Source organism: Nicotiana tomentosiformis, chromosome 3 (assembly GCF_000390325.3).
Source record: "Nicotiana tomentosiformis chromosome 3, ASM39032v3, whole genome shotgun sequence".
Taxonomy (NCBI): Eukaryota; Viridiplantae; Streptophyta; class Magnoliopsida; order Solanales; family Solanaceae; genus Nicotiana; species Nicotiana tomentosiformis.
In genome coordinates this window covers 55,705,771-55,726,387 of record NC_090814.1, presented here as the reverse complement: position 1 = coordinate 55,726,387, position 20,617 = coordinate 55,705,771, and the positions used below count along the sequence as shown (strand labels likewise).

Genomic DNA, 20,617 nt, shown 5'->3' with positions numbered 1-20,617 from the left:
GAGGAGTCTCATACTAGATGAATAAGAGCCTGGACTTTCTCAGTATGATTGAAGACTGTGGGCTCACAGACCTTGGATACTATGGACCAAGACATACATGGTCCAATGGGAGAGGTCCCTGCTCTATTGTCTGGAAAAGGCTGGATAGAGGTCTAGTAAATGACAATTGGCTTACCTTCTTCCCTGGCACAACTATCACACATCTAGCTTCTGCTGGATCAGATCACTCTCCACTGCTTATGGAGATGCATGTGAGACAAGAAACAAGAAGGAGATACTTTAAATTCCTCAACTACTGGTTTGAAAATGACACCTGCATGCCTTTGATTCTCAGAGTTTGGAGTATGAATGTCAATGGACGTGCAATGTGGATCTTCCACCAAAAATTAAAGGCCGTCACTAAGGCCCTGAGCTTATGGTCTAAGGAACAATATGGGGATATCTTCCAAAATCCTAAAGAGTTTGAACAAAAAGTCAAGGAATCTGAAGAGAAATGAACAAATACTAACAATCCAGTTGATAGGATTAACTTACAGGAGGTACATGCCCAATATGTAAGATATCTGAAGATTGAAGAAGCAGTATTGAAACGGAAGACCCAACTTCAATTGTTTAAATAGGGTTATGCAAATACTAGATATTTTCACAGTCTTTTTAGAGAAAGAAGAAGAGGACTGTACATCCAAAAAATCAAAGATGAAGACGGAGATTGGATACAAGGGGATGAAGATATTGGTGAAGATGCCTGTAATTATTTTGAATACCTCTTGTAAGGTCCCGTAAAATTTCACCTAAAACTTCGGGTTTCGTGGTGCCACGGTTTGATCTTTTTTGGTTGAAAATTATATCGAGGAGTTGGTGGAAATTGTAGGCAGAAGAAGGTGATTATGTGGTAAGATTCGCCACCGCAGATCCATTATGCGGGCCGCATACCCATCGCAAAGTTGAGCAGCAAAATTGTTGAATTTTGAAGGTCATTTTGTGGTCAAATATGCGGTCGCATAATCGTTTTACGGGCCGCATTTTCATCGCAGAACCAGCATGAGAAATTTCGCAAGGAGGTTCTACGGTCCATTATGCTACTGCATAATTGATCTGTAGACGTCATACCTGTTGCATACCTGCATAGAAGTGCCCAGTTCTGGAGGGCCATTATGCGGTCCATTTTGCAGACCACGGAATTGTTATGCGGTCACATATGCGACCGCAGATCTGCATCGGGGCTTCATTTTTATAATTCTATAACCTGACTCCATTTCATTTTATCTATCCATAGGGCTAATTTTTGAGGGATTATCTTATATTTTAGAAAGGGAGGATTTAAGGATTTAACTACTCAACTCTGATCAAGCCTTGGAATTTCATCATGAGGAACTTGCTAGGTTTTCTAAAAGGTAAGAATTTCTTCCCCCAATTCTCAAATTCCGGATTTGGGGTTGATTAGGGGTGATGAGAGTAGACTTATCGCATGTATGAGCTAATAGGGATTGTGGGAAAGTTGTTGGACAATCTTCGGTGATTTTGTTGTTGAGTTGGTTGAGGAAAGTTTGGGTTGTCATTGTAGCAGCTCTTGCCATACCAATTTCTCTAATCGTGCTTGTGATTCTCTCCTCTTCTATAGATTGGCATCATTAGGAGTGTCAGGACATTATTGTTACACCACAGAAAGCTCTTTCGAGATATGAAGGCTAAATTCCTCTTCTAGTATCGGAATTCCCGTATTCTTACAAAACTTCATCGTGTGTAGTTTGAACTCGAAACACTATTGAGGTGGGATATTCAAGCTAGTAAACTGATTTTCAAATTGCATAACATGTCAGAACCCCCATGTGTTAATGATTCTCTATTTTGAGTTAATTATATTATACCCCTTTTTGGGAAGAAAGTTTTGTACGAAATTAGTGTGATCCAATTTCATATATCTTATATGATGAAATCTTATGAACTTATATTTGTCAAGGCCAAAGGTGCCGAAGGGTTTTATTTGAAAGGATTTGTTTTGTACAAACTGTTATCGTTTTGAGAATCCAAATTGTGGCATAGTGTAATCACCTCCACCCGCACACATTGGGGTGAGGCGGTATGGCTGCTTTGTGTAGAGATTGTGGTTTTGTGAATACACCTCACCCGCACACATTGGGGTGAGGCGGCGTGGCCGCTTTATGTAGATATTGTGGTATTGTGATTACACCTCCACCCGTACACATTGGGGTGAGGCGGCAGGGCCGCTTTGTGTAGAGATTGTGGCATTGTGATTACACCTCCACCCGCACACATTAGGGTGCGGTGGCATGGCCACTTTGTATAGATATTGTGTCATTGTGATTACACCTCCACTCGCACACATTGGGGTGAGGCGGCAGGGCCGCTTTGTGTAGAGATTGTGGTATTGTGGTAGAGGTTGTTATAGTGGATCCCAACTTGAAATTTATAAATGTTATAGAAAGGTTTAAATGAATTTACTATGGTTTTAATGGCTATTTAAGAACTTTTATTGCTTCCATAATTCGTCACATTCTTGTTGTACTTCCAATCCTTGAAGGGGGTGTTTGGTTTTCATACGAATACTATTCCATATGTACTAACATCCCTTTTGCCGGGGGTGCTATATTTTAATGGATGGAGGTGGTTCCACAACAGGCGGTTGATCAATGATAGCAGTACATCCTCTCCTCAGCTGACTTGGTGAGCCCCACTTCCTATCGGGGTCTTGTATCTTTTGTTCTTTATGTATGATATTTTGAGGTATAGCCGGGCCCTTATTTCCGGCACTATCATATCACTCTTTTCTATCCCTTAGAGGATCCATAGACATGGTGTGGGTTGTATATTGGTGCTGCGAAAGTCTAATTAGTAATGTTGTATTTGAATCACTTGTTCCACTTCAAACTATGTAAGTGTACGTATAAGGATAACTTTCCAAATTCAACATTATCTTCAAATCTCTTAAGAAAAGAACATAGTAACGTTCTTTCTAAGAGAGCTCAACCAAGCTTTCCATTTTCATGTAACATTATTCCTAAACTCATAAGAAGAGTTTCAGCAAGCTTTCCGTTACACAACATTGATTCTAAATCTCTTGAGAAAGGGTTTCGACAAAGATGATTTTGCAATAGCAACGTTATTGCTTTGAGCATTTCATGCGGATTATTCCCTATTTCGATCTCGCCGTTACGTATTTCATCGCAATTAACGTGTGTTAGAGGGATTGTAAAGAGAATCGACTCGGGTATGTTAAGGCTATCCCTTCTTTCTTTTTGGCATGATCTATCAATACAAACGAAACGAGCAAATGCACAATTTCTATAAATGACTCTATTCATAGAAATATTAGGGGTGTCTATATTCTTGATTCCCCATGTGAATTATTATTATATCTTCTATTCATGGGTCTCAGAAAAATACGTATTTGATAAAATTTATCCGACAGGCATATTATTTTTATGACATTCCGAGAAAATCTTGTTAACGTATTTCTTAAGGCATATTATTTTTATGATATTCCGAGAAAATATTATTAACGTATTTCTTATGCATTTCATGCATTTATACATATACATTGACCCATGACCAGATGGCGTTATATACGCATATATATGTATATTATATGTATATGGGATCTGGGAAAAGATTATGGCGTTATATACGCACCACCACCGGATCAGCTGGTATACGTTGATGATTTGCCCACAGTGGCCGAAATAATATGATGGGATCCCCTCAGAGGCTTGATGATGTTATGAATGCATATACCAATGCATGGTATGACATTTATACGCATATGCATGACATTATAAAAATAAAATGATTCATAGAGCTATGCAAACGTACATGTCGAATCTTTTACTCCATGTTTCTCTCATGTCCATTATTTACTAATTTTAATTCCTTACATACTCGTTACATTATTTGTACCGACGTCCCTTTTGCCTGGGGACGCTGCGTTTCATGCCCCCAGATCTCGATAGACAGGTCGAGAGTCCTCCAAGTAGGCGATCAGCTTAGCGGAAGATGTTGGTACACTCCATTTGTTCCGGAGTTGCTTGTGTGGTCAGTATGACTAGGACATGTACTGATTAGTATGGCGGGGCCCTGTCCCGACCTTTATGACATTTATGTACTCTTAGAGGCTTGTAGACATATGTCGTGTACGTGAAAGATTGTACGGCCTTATCGGCCTATGTTTTGAGTTTATAAATGATGATGTTGGCCTATTAGGCCCATATGTCACGTGTATATAATGATGTAATAAGAAAAATACATTACGTTGGTACTCGGTTGAGTAAGGTACCGGGTGCCCGTCGCGGCCCATCGGTTTGGGTCGTGACATAAGTGGTATCAGAGCAGTTCTGTCCTAGGGAGTCTACAAGCCGTGTCTAGTAGAGTCTTGTTTATGAGTGTGTTTTGGACCACACTTATAAGCAGGAGGCTACAGGGCATTTAGGACTGTCACTCTTTCTTCTCACTCTAGATAGTGTGGTAGAGCTCAATTTCCTAAACTCTGTCTTATTCATAATACGACGATGCCCACATCCAGAAAGATGATTGGTAAAATATTGCATGTGGCTATGGAAGAGTTGAGCTAGAGGAACTCGATTCTGCATGATGCTTATGATGAGTCAATATGAGGTCTTCAGCGGATCATGCGTGTACTAAAAGGTGTAAGCTTCTTGATAAGAAGCCCTAAGGCATGAATATTTATCCACCCATCTCAGTCATGCCCTATGAGAGCAAATGGATATGGTTTAAGAGAAGGACAGGATATCAGGATCCAGCTGTGGTTAAAGTAACCCAAAATGATGGATGAATTGTTTAAGTTAAGACATTTTCGAAGGATATTACAAATGTGCTAATAGACCCCCTTATGAAACACCCAGATGGTGCACTCTAGAATATTACAATTAGATGTGAATACTAGCATGACCAAGAAAATTCAGAAGAGGCACTGAAAGTCTGGAAGGGATAAATACTACCTTAGTGTGGCTCCCGTCCCTAGTAGAGCGAAAACGTTGAGCAAACTGAAGAGCCAATGAAGGAAGCAAGGGGAGCTAAAAGCAAAAGAATGTCTAGTTGAAGTTTTCAAAAGAAAGGGATAGGCACAAATATTAGCAAGGAAATAAGAAGAGAGACAAGGAAACATTATGAGTAAGATGTGATCCATGGATGACAACGGTAGATCAAAAAGATGATAGTATTACAGAGACTATAGTCAAGTGAAGGAAAATATGAGAGGTGACAGGCCTTGAGGCCACAAAAGAATATAGGTCATAAAGTCACATCTTCATTTCGAGAAATAAGTTCGCAACTCCAACGCGACTACCAGAAGGAAAAGTTGGACTCCAGAGTAATAGAAATTAGTATGGACTAGTGAACAAGATAAACTAAATATGAATTAAGGGCTGAGTGATTTGATAATGGTCGGCATCATGAGAATTTCAGATTTCCATTCTAGCGATAATAGAATGGACAACAGAAGAAGATTCATAAGAAATTCAGAGAAAGTTCATTCAAGAAGACGCTTTCCTAAAACAAGCAATGTGAGAAACGTTAAGCTTAAGGGACTATATGTGCCAATTACACTAAGTGTCACCATCGCGAGTAAGGAATTTTGTTATCCTTGGTACAGAAGGATTACCGCAAGGCGAGTAAGGGTCATCGATGATGTGAAAGGATGCCCAAGATGAAGAGGTAAAACATCTATATGTAGGTCGTCATAGCTCCAACTCTTAGTGCTCCCCTAAAGGGGGAATATGGAGTGATGTGGCATTAAGTCAGAATTAAGTGGTTCTAGTAGTTATGGAATGGTAAAGGAAGAATGCGATGAAAATGAAAAAGGAGTGAACTTGCACTTACTCAATCCTACAAAAATGCTGCGATTCCAGAACATTATGCAAGCACGACGTTAAGGAGGGGAAGTAAGGGTTTCTGCTTGAGATGTTATTGATAAATAAGGAGCCAGTGCAAGACGTAAGTTAATGCAAAGGAAATAACCCAAGAAAGATTACACGGAATATTGATATGAGAATGAGCCAATGAGTAGTTAGTAGTTGATCCAGGAAGAGCCTAGTTATTGCTAAACAAGAGGACACAGACAAATCAACAGATTGTGCAAGATGAACATAGTGAACCCCAACATGGGAAATTCAGTCTCGCAGATATGACATTGTGATACTTGAGAAATATTCAGATAGGAGTCAGGGTAGTAAAGGTACCGTATGAGTGTTACGAAAATAAAAGAGAGTCCCACTGAGAAGACAGTCAAAATATCAGTTAAGAAGCAACCCTACAAGAATAAGGGCGTGGAGGTAAATAACTACGGATAATTATAGGCAAGGAAGGACATCAAAATTTCTATCGAGTAAATGATGTAATAAGCTCGTAGCTTTACAAGAGTCAGAGGGTCCTCCCTAAGTACGACAACGAAAGACTAGCTGAGGAAATGATCTTGTAACAACAGTCTCACAACAACATTGTATGCACTTCATAAGGAAGTGGCTCCTAGCATGGCTAATGAGCGGGAAATGAAACCAAAAGTAATATTCAAGATCAGATGAGTTGCACAAAAAAAATTCCGGCATGCGTGGGAACAAAGATAAGCTAAGCATGGACGCAACAAGGTGGCAGAATGACCAGGAAAAGTAATAGCTTACGTTTAAAGGAAGCTTAGAGGGAACAAAAGGGATTATGCACTTAAGACCTCAGAGTGATATCCATGCACCATAAATGTTAACGTTCATACAGCCGTAGAAGACTACGGTATAAGTTAAAAGAAAGAATTGAGCCTAGGGCATAGACAAAGGATTGAATTATCAGAAGATTGTATCATGGATATTCCGTAGCAGCCATGAAAGGCTAAAGTAATAACTAATACCGTGAGCCACAGATCAGAAGATAGCTTAACCCTTCATATAGGCTGATCAAAAGGAAGAAGAAACTAAAGAGTTACATCAACGAAGTAAACCAGGAGTCTGAAAATTGGACCCAGACAATTATAGAAATCGTGGTTGAGAATATTGCAGAATCACTCTTAATATCATAGGTTCAAGACAGATAGTACAACAACCATATTCTATAACGGCTCTATGATAAAGCCAGTTAGAAGAGTACCAGCCTCATCAAAAGTCAGTATGAAGCTTCCACCGGATTGTATAGGCACCAGAGATGTAAGTGTTATAATAGAGCTTCAAGTTATGGATGTGAATTATACCTATGTGGAAGGGAGGTCATGAAAGAGATAAAAGATACGATGCGAGATTTTAAGGTAAGTAAGGTAAAGGTGAACAACGTACAAGATACTCAAAAACAGAAGCTTGAGAATAGTCCATGCTTCAGATAGAAGGAAAGAAGCACTAGGATTCAATATCCAGGAATGATAGCGGCGTCGTCAGTGGCATATCTTCCAACCTATGGTTTTTAAATATCGAGAGGTCTAGCTAAAAGAGTAAAGAAGAGTTTGAGACAATGTGATGTCTCACTTGATGTTCCGGAATAACATAAGTAAATCTATGGTGCAAGCAAGTTGAAAGAAGGTTGCGAATAGTATAAATAGATACATAGAGGTCGCAAGCTAAAGTATAGTAAAGCGGCGAAGTTTTGTGACAGGAGTAAGGATGAGAAAGGACAAGTAAGAAGGTGACGAAAATGTATAAGTCCTCGAGATTAAGCTCATGAAAATAAGAGAGCTGATGGTTTTTCTAAGTTATAGAAAACTCAGTATAGCCTGAATGAACTCAAAGGAGTCTAAGACTAATAGCATCTAGAGTGGAATGAGGGTGTGATTGTGATAGATAAAGGATGATGTTTGGGCCTTCGATGGAGTAATGACTTGAAGAGGATTTCATGAATTGTACAGGATTAAAATACCCATGTAAGGTGAGTCATATTGGGATGCTATAAAATACGGTTATGGAAGTATAGTATCGCCCCTAGGTGAATCAATCTAATTACACCATATGTCCCTGATGAGACGTGAGCCCTATCGGCAGTGTTACATAGGAGATTAAGTTATCAGTGGTAGATGATAGATCAACATTAAGGTGAATCAACAGTGGATGGACAAAAGTCACAAAGTATGAGGTGAGATTAGGCCGTCATTCTTAAGATGATCAAGTAATGAGGAAGCATTAAAGGACTTAGATTTATACATATGGGATAAGTAAGGAAAGTAGCTTGGAGTTTGATAGCAGACCTCAGTAATGATAAAACGAAGTAAGAGTTATAGTATAATATGACCTATCTTGATGCAGTAAAGTCATACGGATTGATAACTAGGTCTATGAAATTAGATATAACAATAATCAGAAGTTCGACAAAGTACCGAGCGAAGAACTTCAGTATACCTATAGATGCCCAGAGGGACATCTTATTAAGCTTTGTATATGTTTACAAAGTGAGGCCTAGAGATTGGCTAAAAGCTGGAGGGAAAACAAGAGAAGAGTCGCATAGGCTCACTCACAAGGTCAGAGTCGTACATGCTGCATGATAAAAGGTAGCAACAATTACGAGATTGGAAGGATTCCGACTACAAGTCATGGTGTGAGAAGGAGGCCTAAGGGGGGAATGACCTGGCCTTTGGATTTATTCACAGAACAGTTGCCTAGATGGCAAGGAGAGTAATAAGTATTCGGAAGATATAGGCGATGAAAATGATATGTGCACCAGTCAACATTCGAGGACGAATGTTCCAAAGGAGGGAATGATGTTACACCCCATGTTTCCGTACATGAAAGTACGCCATGAGTAAATTGATATAAGCTCGGAAATGAGATTATTTTTGAGGTTATAAGTATTATGCTATTTCAAACAAGTGATAAGTAAATTCGTGAAGGTTAGAGGGTAAACGAATCAAAGAAAATGAGTTTCGTCAAAGTTTGACATTTTGGGATAAAATACGGTCCGAGCTATAATACCCGGTAATTATGGACTAGTGCCATAAAAGATACCACATGACCATAATAGTAAGGTGTATAAGGTGTGTTAAAAGTGAGTAGTATTTTAAATAATTTGAGATGATTCTTAATTATGTGAATAATTGGTTAATTATTGGTTAATGGGGGGAATTAACTAGTTAATTATTAATTAGTAGTTGATTAACTAAAGTCTTTGGATAAAGACCAAGCCAAAAACGTGGCAGCCCCCATTCCAAGAGTTGTGACTCCTATATTAGGAATGAAAGGTCTCACACTTGAAGAACTTAAGTGACACTAAGCTAGACATGTGGGGTCCACCTAATAATTAAGGATAACTTTCCAAATTCAACATTATCTTCAAATCTCTTAAGAAAAGAACACAGTAACGTTCTTTGTAAGAGAGCTCAACCAAGCTTTCCATTTTCATGTAACATTATTCCTAAACTCTTAAGAAGAGTTTCAGCAAGCTTTCCGTTACACAACATTGATTCTAAATCTCTTGGGAAAGGGTTTCGACAAAGATGATTTTGCAATAGCAACGTTATTGCTTTGAGCATTTCATACGGATTGTTCCCTATTTCGATCTCGCCGTTACGTATTTCATCGCAATTAACGTGTGCTAGAGGGATTGTCAAGAGAATCGACTCGGGTATGTTAAGGCTATCCCTTCTTTCTTTTTGGGATGATCAATACAATACAAACGAAACGAGCAAATGCACAATTTTCATAAATAACTCTATTCATAGAAATATTAGGGGTGTCTAGATTCTTGATTCCCCATGTGAATTATTATTATATATTCTATTCATGGGTCTCAGAAAAATACGTATTTGATAAAATTTATCCGACAGGCATATTATTTTTATGACATTATGAGAAAATCTTGTTAACGTATTTCTTAAGGCATATTATTTTTATGACATTCCGAGAAAATATTATTAACGTATTTCTTATGAATTTTATGCATTTATACATATACATTGACCCATGACCAGATGGCGTTATATACACGTCTATATGTATATTATATGCATATGGGATATGGGAAAAGGTTATGGCGTTATATACGCACCACCACCTGATCAGCTGGTATACTTTGATGATTTGCCCATAGTGGCCGAAATGATATGATGGGATACCCTCAGAGGCTTGATGATGTTATGAACGCATATACCAATGCATGGTATGACATTTATACGCATATGCATGACATTATAAAAATGAAATGATTCACAAAACTATGCAAACGTACATGTCGAGTCTTTTACTCCATGTTTCTCTCATGTCTATTATTTACTGATTTTTATTCCTTACATACTCGGTACATTATTTGTACTGACATCCCTTTTGATTGGGGACGCTGCGTTTCATGCCCGTAGGTCTTGATAGATAGGTCGAGAGTCCTACAAGTAGGCCATAAACTCAGCGGAAGATGTTGGTACACTCCATTTGTTTCGGAGTTGCTTGTGTGGTCAGTATGACTAGGACATATACTGATTAGTATGGTGGGGCCCTGTCCCGACCTTTATGACATTTATGTGCACTTAGAGGCTTATAGACATATGTCGTGTACGTGAAAGATTGTACGACCTTGTCGGCCTATGTTTTGAGTTTATAAATGATGATGTTGGCGTATGTCACGTATATATAATGATGTAATAATAAAGATACATTACATTGGTTCTTGGTTGAATAAGGTACCGAGTACCCATCGTGGCCCATCGGTTTGGGTCGTGACACAAAATTTGACGAGCTCGAAGCACACACCTAAATTATGCTCGCTAGCCAAATATAGTATAGTATAATATCGTATCCACATGGATTGGATTTAAACAGTATTCTTGTAGTTTCTATCTTGATTGCTATTCAAGATGATCAACAAATGAGATTTCTATGATTTCTAAATGTAATTAACTAAAAATCTAAAGCTATTGACTAATGACAATCGCAACAAAGATAAGCAAGTAAGTTATCAATGGGAGGAAATTAGGGTTGATAGGATAGGTTCAAGATAATTGTTTGGGATCTAACTCTAGGTAATTCACTTCTAATGTTTAAGAGAATCTCTTGAATTCACTCAATTATTAATTCAAACGTTCAACAAATAACTCCTCTCTCGATTAAGTTTTAACCTCCCAACATGAACCAATTTAAGCACGTGAAGATATGCAAGAATGAGTAGTGGATTGGTCTTTAGGAGAACCTCTCTCGATTATCCTCCTAACTAGGTTTAATCAATGATTCAACTAGCCTCTTTCGATTACTAAGAAGAATTAATGAACTCAACCAAAAATATAATGCAAAGATATCACAAGTTATCCCTCTATCGATTAGATGAACAAGTGAATATAGATGCAACAATTAATTCATCCAAAATGATTCAATACATAAAACTAGTGGATTGTACCTTTTGTTTATATTGTGGTCACTTTTGAGGTATAGCTGGGGCCTTGTTGCCGGTACCATCTCGCCTCTCTTTTGTATCTTTAGAGGCTTCGTAGACACTATGTGGGTTATACATGGGTGCTAGAAAGGTCAAACGGATTATGCTATATTTTCGATTTCTGTTCCACTAAGTCATAAAATGTATGCCTTTTGAAACTTAACTGGAATTAGCAAAAATGAAATGGTTTAGTAATGTCTATGCATCTGGTCCCTCTGCTGTTTAGCTAATAAAAACATGCCTTCTCTTATCATGGGTGAGTTGGGTAGAAAGTATCTAACAGACTTGCTCGGCCGAGTTCATTCGGTTGAGTTCCGGTCGCGCCTCCCGAGGTTGGGGCGTGAAAAACTTGGTATTAGAGTCTAAGGTTTTAAAGTGTCCTAGGATGTCTCAGAGCCGTGTCTGGTAGAGTTTTTCTTATCGGTGTGTTGTCGACCACATCTATAAGTTGGAGGCTACCTTGACATTTAGGAACAATACCCTTTTTTTGATATTCTGGATCGTGCGATGAAACTAATTGTGCAACTGTTCCTCTTCTAACTCGTGCATTCCTTTAACATTCAGTATATGGCACCTAAGAAGAGAGCAAGAACTGGCCAAGGAGCCAATGCTGCCTTGGGAGTGGCAGCTGACCCTTTACTTGGTGAGGCGGGTGAATACCCGAGGGGTGAGAATAATCCCCCGACTGCTACACTACCTAATTCCGCTACACTGTTCAGGCCACACCAGTTCCTGCACCTACTGAGGGTGCAGCGGTTCCTCCAACCGATATTCCGATTCCACCTCCAGCCCCAGCTTTTGGTACTGGTATTTCTGATGGGGATCTTAGAGGAGCTATTCAGATGCTAACACAGATAGTGGCTTCTCAAGCCCAGAGATCAAATGTTGCACCCATTTCGTCTAGCCAACAAGGGGATTCTAGTGGTTCCAGGGTGAACAGGTTTCTTCAGTTGGATCCTACGGTGTTCACGGGTTCTAATCCCGAGGAAGGCCTACAAGGCTTCATTGATGAGATGCATAATACTCTCCGGATTATACGCGCTACTGAGACGAAGGGAGTGGAGTTGGCTGCCTACTGCCTGAAAGAGGTGGCATATTCTTGGTTTGAGATGTTGGAAGATTCACGGGAGGAGGGGAGCCCTCCAGTGAGGTGGAGTGAGTTTTCTGATGCCTGTATAGACCATTTCTTGCCTGCCGAGACTAGGGCATCCCGCGCCGCTAAGTTTGAGAATCTTAAGCAAGGGAGTAGGAGTGTGTGGGAGTATCACATGGAGTTCGCGCGCGTGTCAAAATATGTTATTCACATGTTGCCTACTATGGAGGCTAGAATGCGCCGGTTTGTGCAGGGCCTTAGCCTCTTAGTTATCAATGAGGCCGCTATAGCTGCCTTGAATTCAGATATGAACTATGGAAAGATGATAGTATTTGCTCAAGCTACAAAGGACTGTAAGTTGAATAATAGAAAGGAGCGAGAGGGTACCAGCAAGGCCCGGTCTGCGGGCAACTTTGGGGAGTCACTTGGTGGGGGAAGATCAGCTTTTAGGGGAGGGTCATCGGGGCCAACCCAATATCATGCTCAGTCTTCAGCCAGTGCACCACCAGCGGGGCACAGTCAGCAGCAGGGAAGTCACTTCATGCCCAATCAGGGCAGCTGGGGACCTCGCCATCAGGGCCGATCAGGAGGGAGATTCCAGCAGCAGCGGAGACCCCCATGCCCCAAGTGTGGGAATATGCACTTGGGGATCTCCTACATGGACTTACCTATATGTTACAGGTGCGGATTGAGGGATCATATTCAGAGGGAGTGGTGTTCATCCCGCCAGGGTGCGGGTAGGGGCATAGCACAACCATCCAATTCTGTTGTTGCTACATCTTCAGCACCCCCTCCAGCTCGAGGCCCTCCAGCACCAGCAGGGCGTGGTGCCGCTAGGGGTGGTGCATAGGTTTTAGGAGGACCTAGTCGTTTCTATGCTATGAGTGGTCGCCAGAGTGCAGAGGCTTCTCCAGATGTCGTCACAAGTATATTGTCTGTCCAATCTCATGATGTATATGCTCTTATTGATCCCGGGTCCACCTTATCCTATGTTACCCCTTTTGTTGCTATGGAATTTGGGATAGAACCGGAACAGCTTCCTGAACCATTCTCTGTATCTACTCTGGTTGGCGAGTCTATCATGGCCGCACGGGTTTATAGGGGTTGTGTTGTCACGGTGCGTGGTCGGGACACCATGGCCGATCTCATTGAATTGGGGATGGTTGATTTTGATGTAATTATGGGAATGGATTGGCTTTATTCATGTTTTGCCAAGCTCGATTGCCGAACTAGAACTGTGAGGTTTGAATTTCCTAATGAGACAGTTGTTGAGTTGAAGGGGGGGTAATGTGATGCCAACATGTAGGTTTATTTCTTACCTTAAGGCCACACAGATGATCAACAAGGGGTGTATTTACCATTTGGTCCGAGTTATGGACATCACTGCTGAGGCACCTACACTCGAATCTATGCCAGTTGTGAATGAATTTCCGGGGGTCTTTCCTGATGAACTCCCTGGGATTTTGCCAGATAGGGAGATTGATTTTGGGGTTGATGTGATGCCAGGCACGTAGCCTATATCTATTCCGCCATACAGGATGGCACCAGCAGAATTGAAGGAGCTTAAGGAGCAATTGAAGGATTTGTTAGAGAAGGGTTTCATCCGACCGAGTGTGTCACCATGTGGAGCACCGGTTCTCTTTGTAAAGAAGAAAGATGGATCATTGAGGATGTGTATTGACTACCGACAACTCAACAAAGTCACAATCAAAAACAAGTATCCGTTACCAAGAATATATGATTTGTTTGATCAGTTACGGGGTGCTAGATACTTCTCCAAAATTGATTTATGATCCGGGTATCACCAATTGAAGATCAAGAAGCATGATATTCTAAAAACAGCTTTTAGGACCTGGTATGGGCATTTTGAATTTCTGGTGATGTCGTTTGTGCTAACTAATGCCCCGGCGGCTTTCATGGATCTTATGAATCGGATTTTCAAGCCTTTCCTAGACTCCTTTGTGATAGTATTCATTGACGATATTCTTGTGTATTCACGTGGTTGGGAGGACCATGCCGATCATCTCAGGGCAGTGTTGCAGACTCTTCATCAGCACCAATTGTATGCGAAGTTTTCAAAGTGTGAATTTTGGCTCGAATCTATCACATTCTTGGGTTATGTTGTCCCTAGAGAAGGAATCAAGGTTGATTCGCAAAAGATTTCAGCAGTAAAGAATTGGCCTAGGCCTACAACGCCCACCGAGATTCGTAGTTTCTTTGGCTTAGCAAGGAATTACATGAAGTATGTGGAGGGGTTCTCTACTCTTGCCTCTCCATTGACTTAATTGACTCAAAAAGCGGTTAAGTTCCAATGTTCCGATGCTTGTGAAAGGAGCTTCCAGGAGTTGAAATCAAGATTGACTATAGCGCCGGTGTTGACCCTGCCAGAGGGTACAGATGAATTTATGGTATATTGTGATGCTTCGATAATTGGGCTTGGGTGTGTGTTAATGCAACACAACAAAGTTATAGCATATGCGGCAACTCAATAATCATGAAAAATATTATTCAACACGACTTATAACTTGCGGCGGTAGTTTTTGCATTGAAAATTTGGCATCACTATTTGAATGGGGTCCATGTGGATGTATTCACAGACCACAAGAATCTTCAATATATTTTCAAATAAAAGGAGCTGAATCTGAGGCAAAGAAGTGGCTTGAGTTACTCAAGGATTACGACATCGATATTCTATATCACCCGGGGAAAGCCAATGTTGTGGCGGATGTGCTTAGCCAGAAATCTATGAGTAGTTTAGCACACTTAGAGTCATATCAAAGGTTATTCGCCAAGGAAGTCTATCGATTGGCTAGTTTGGGAGTTCATCTTATGGACTCTAATGAGGAGGGGTAATTGTGCAAAATAGGGCCGAATCATCTCTTGTTGTGGAAGTCAAAGAGAAGCAACACACCGATCTATTTTTGGTGTAATTGAAGGAGGGGATTCAAAAAAAAAGACTATGGCTTTTGTGCTTGGCATGGATGATGGTACCCTAAGGTACCAAGGGCGACTATGTGTTCCGAATGTAGATGGTCTCTAGGATAGAATCATGACCGAGGCTTACACTTCTAGGTATTCCGTGCATCCAGGTTCTACAAAGATGTATCACGATCTCAAGAAAGTTTATTGGTGGAATGACATGAAAAGGAATGTGGCGGACTTTGTGGCAAGGTGTCCGAACTATCAGCAAGTGAAGGCCGAACATCAACGGCCTGGTGGGTTGGCACAAAACATAGAAATTCCAATGTGGAAGTGGAAAATGATTAATACAGATTTTGCGGTAGGATTACCATGCACTCTGCGCAAGTTTGACTCAATTTGGGTGATTGTGGACCGACTCACGAAATTAGCACACTTCTTGCCTGTTAAATCTACCGACACAGTGGAACAATATGCTCAGTTGTATATCAAGGAAATAGTCAGACTACATGGTACTCCAGTTTCTATCATTTCCGATCGAGGGGCTCAGTTCACGGCAAAATTTTGGAAGAAATTTCAGTAAGGTTTGGGTACTCAGGTGAATCTTAGTACAACCTTCCATCCACAGACCGATGGGCAAGAAGAGCAGACTATTCAGATGCTTGAGGACATGTTGCGTGCTTGTGTTCCTGACCTCAAGGGTAGCTGGGATGATCATTTGCCACTCTTAGAGTTTGCTCATGACAACAACTTTCATGCGAGTATTCAGATGGCACCATTTGAGGCATTGTATGGTAGGATATGTAGATCTCCTATTGGGTGGTTCGAGATTGGGGAAGCTGAGTTGATAGGGCCAGACCTCGTGCATCAATCTATGGAGAAAAGATCATAAATGAGTGGTTGAAAACTGCCCAGAATTGTCAAAAATCCTATTCGGATGTCTGTCGCAGAGACTTAGAGTTCAAAGAAGATGATTGGATATTTCTACAGGTTTCCCCCATGAAGGGTATAATGCGGTTCGGAAAGAAAGGGAAATTGTGTCTGAGGTATGTCGGGTTGTACAAAATCATTCAGAGAATTGGTCAGGTGGCGTACAAGCTTGAGCTACCACCCAAAATGTCATTAGTGCACCCGGTATTCCATGTGTCTATGTTGAAGAAGGTAGTTGGAGATCCGTCAGCTATTGTGCTAGTTGAGACCACTGAGGTTTATGAAGAATTGTCATATGAAGAAAATCCAGTTGCCATTCTTGATAGACAAGTTCGAAGGTTGAGAAATAAGGAAATTGCCTCCGTGAAAGTGTTATGGCGAAACCAGTAGGTTGAAGAGGCAACGTGGGAGGTCGAGGAAGAAATGAAGAAGAAGTATACTTACTTGTTTGAATAGCTGTGTAATCCTTTCTTTTGAACTTGTCGCCTATGAATTTTGTATCACTTGTTCAGTTAATGTAAAGGTGTTCCTTTTGATTATATGGTGTTTACATGAGGTCACGATTGGTATTATTATGAGTTATGGTACATCGTTGGATTGTGTACAGGTTTTTAGGATGTGGTTCTGGGACTCTCTGACAGGTGGATAGGCCTAGTTACAAAGGAAACTCTGGCGAATTTTTTTGAAATTTATAGAGTTAGTTAAATTTAAGGTTGCTGGTGTAGGATATGATAACTGAGTTGCACAAGATGCTAATAATGGACCCTGATCCTCATTCGAGGACGAATGATCTTAAGGTGGGGAGGATGTAAGGCCCCGTAAATTATTTGTCTAAAAACCCGATTTCTGTGATGCCAAAGTAGGCGTAGAGGTGATAATAGTAGAAATGTACGCTGGGAGTTGAAGGAAAATGTTAGGCAGAAGTACGCATTTCTGCGGCCTATTCTGCGGCCGTAGAACCACTCTGCGGACCGCAGAATAGTCGTAGAGTTGGGCAGATTTCTGGGGTATTTTTGATGCCCCATTTCATGGCCATTATGAGACCGCATAACCGTTTACGGGCCGCATTCTTGTCGCATATCCTGCCTTGGGATTTTTTGGAGGGAGGTTCTGCGGTGCATTATGCGACCACAGAACAGGTCTGCGGGCCGCATAGTGACCGCAGACTAGGTCAGTTTCTTTCCAGCTCTGGCACCCTTTTTTGCGGTCATTTCGCGGACCGCATAATCACTATGCGGTCGCATATGCGACCGCGGAACTTGTTCCAGAGCTTCAATTTTGGAGTTTTTAAACCCAACCCTATTCCGTTAAAATACATCCCATAGACCATTTTGATCATATTTTCTAATATTTTTAGAGTGAGAGAGAGGGTCCTAGAGGGAGAAGTGATCTTCATCACATTGCTCTTAAAATCTTGAAGATTATCAAGAGAGGCACCTAAGTCTTCTTCCTAAGAGGTAAGATTCTATCATCCAAACTCTTAATTTTAAAATATAACTAGAATGGGCAATTAGTAAGGTAATTCATGGGGATGGGAGTGCGTACCTTGCATGCATGTATCCTTGTAGTATGTAGGAAGATTATGAGCTAAAAATGATAGAGAATGGGTTGGGGAATGGTGGAATATTCCACAAAAAGAGCCTTAAAACATTGATGCACACCTAGTGTTTGATAATATGCTCAAATGAGCGAGAATCATGACCATCTTCCTAATTTTGGTCCAACTTGTTATATTTCTAAAATAGATTGAAGTTGCTAAGAATTCTGGATCATTTTAGAGTTTGAGAAGCTCAATTGAGGTATGTTGGATAAACCCCCTTCTTCTTAGAATCGAACCCCACGGTGTTCATGTAATTGGAGTAAGTCCCTGATCATTATTGAATTGGCTATTCCTGATGTGGTTGTGTTGAAGGATGTTTGTTCAATGTTTATTCTAAATGCTTCATCATGTCATTTTTTCATTTGAGAATATATTCAAAATGTGGAATATGTGTTAGGAATGTTAAAACTTCATGTCAAGACCGAAATAAAGGTTGTTATGCCAAATTGTATGAAATGCCTCTATGTGCCTCAGATTTCCCAAATTGCTCATATGTGAATTAATGTCTTGCATGGGAAGCCCTAATGATGTTGATAATGATAATGATATTTGAATGTGGAAAAGGGGACGGGAACTATGAAATACGGCTAAGTGCCAAGAATGACTTTGTAATTGTAATCAATAGTGCCAATGAACTTAAAGTATATGAAAGGAGTACGATGTGAGATGATTGACTAAAAAAGGTAATGTCTCAAATGAGATGGCCTAGCCAATCGGGCTGAGATCGGACTCCGTGTAAGAACACGGTGGTATTGTGGATGAAATTGTGAAAATAATTGATGTCTCAAATGAGATGGCATAGCCGATTGGGCCGTGATTGGAAGCCATGCCGTAAGCATTGTGGTACTGTGCTGGAAATTATAATGAAATTGTGGTAATGTCTCAAATGAGATGGCCTAGCCGATCGGGCCGAGATCGGACTCAGTGTAAGAATACTGAGGTAGTGTAAATTGTGGAATATCGGTACTAAAGGTCACCCAACCTAATAATACAGAAATTGACTTGAAAATGTATATTATCCTTAACATTGTTGTTTCTATATTATTTGAAGCCATATCGAATTATTGAATGTTCCTCTTGTATTATTATTCATTCTATTGAGTTGGTGTTTAGCTTTACATACTAGTGCTATTTGACGGTACTAACGTCCCTTTTGCCGGTGGTGCTGCATCTTAAAATGGATGCAGGTGGTTACATAGTAGACAGTGTTGATCATATATAGTGCTGCATCCTCTTCTCAGCGGACGCGGTGAGCCCCATTTCATTCCGGGGTCAAGTATTCTACCTTTTGTTTATATTTTGGTCACTTTTAAGGTATAGCAGTGGCCTTGTTGTCGGTACCATCTTGACTCTCTTTTATATCTTTAGAGGCTTCGTAGACACTATGTGGGTTGTACATGGGTGCTAGAAAGGTCAAACGGATTATGTTGTATTTTGGATTTCTGTTCCACTAAGTCACAAAATGTATGCCTTTTGAAACTTAACAGGAAGTAGCAAAAATTAAATTGTTTAGTAATGTCTATACATATGGTCCCTCTACTGTTTAGCTAATAAAAACATGCTTTCTCTTATCATGGGTGAGTTGGGTAGAAAGTATCTAACAGGCTTGCTTGGCCGGGTTCACTCGGTTGAGCGCAGGTCGCGCCTCCCGAGGTTGGGGCATGACAAGGAGGCCAACTCCACTCCCTCCATCTCAGTAGCACGCATAACTCGGAGGGTCTTGTGCATCTCATTAACAAAGTCCCGGGGGTCCTTCTTAGGATCAGTACCTGTGAACACTGGAGGATCCAATTGAAGAAACATGTTCACCCTGGAACTAGCAGAATCCCCTTACTAGCTGGAAGAAGTAGGTGCAACATTCGATCTCTATGCTTGTGAAGCAACTATCTAAGCCAACATATGTATGGTGTAACGCCCCAAAATCGAGGAGCGCGACCGACGCTCAGCTGAGTAAACCCGGTCGAGCAAGCCTATTAGATTCTTTCTACCCAATTCACCTATGATCAAGAAAAAACATGATTTCATAAATTATATAGCGGGAAGTTCATACATACGATGCTAAATCATTTGATTAGCCATTGCGCCTTTATGTCTCAAAATACATATTTCTTATAGTTCGAATGGAACAAGTGATTAAACACAACATAACTGGTTTAACATTCCCAACACCCATATACAACCGACATAGTGTCCACAGAGCCTCTAAAGATACAAAGAAGAGTAAAGATGGTGCCGGCAAAAAGGCCCTGGCTATACCCAAAAAGTGACCACAATATAAACAAAAGGTACAATACCCATCGCGGAGTCGAGCAAAAAAATAATTGAATTTTGAAGCTTGTTTTGAGGTGCATTATGCGATCACATATCCATTTCGCGGTCTGCACTTCTGTCCCAAAATTGGTATGATGTAATTCGAAGGGTGATTCTGCGGTCCATTTCGCGGTCGAAGAACTAGTCTGCGGACCGCAAACCTTGCCGCAAACTGGTCCAGGCCAGCACAGTTTTTTATCACTTTCGCTGTCCATTTTACGAGCCGCATATCTGTTATGCGGTCCATTATGCAACCACAAAGTTGAGTTCGAGGCGTCCATTTACCTATTTTGCAACCCGACCCCATTTTGATTATTAGCCTTTGGTGCTCCTTTTGAAGCAAATATCTGATGTTTTAGAGAGAAGTGAGAGTATCTTAGAGATAGGGAGAATACCTAGCCATTCTAATCATC

The 20,617-nt window shown here is 40.6% G+C and overlaps 1 protein-coding gene across 1 annotated transcript; it reads left to right on the top strand.

The window, feature by feature from the left end:
- Window positions 1-624: 624 nt before the first annotated feature.
- LOC138907841 (uncharacterized) lies at window positions 625-13,295 on the top strand. The gene is made up of 3 exons (XM_070198460.1): window positions 625-747; window positions 11,917-12,065; window positions 12,257-13,295. The coding sequence occupies exons 1-3, from the start codon at window positions 625-627 to the stop codon at window positions 13,293-13,295; spliced, it is 1,311 nt and encodes a 436-aa protein (XP_070054561.1).
- Window positions 13,296-20,617: the final 7,322 nt, after the last annotated feature.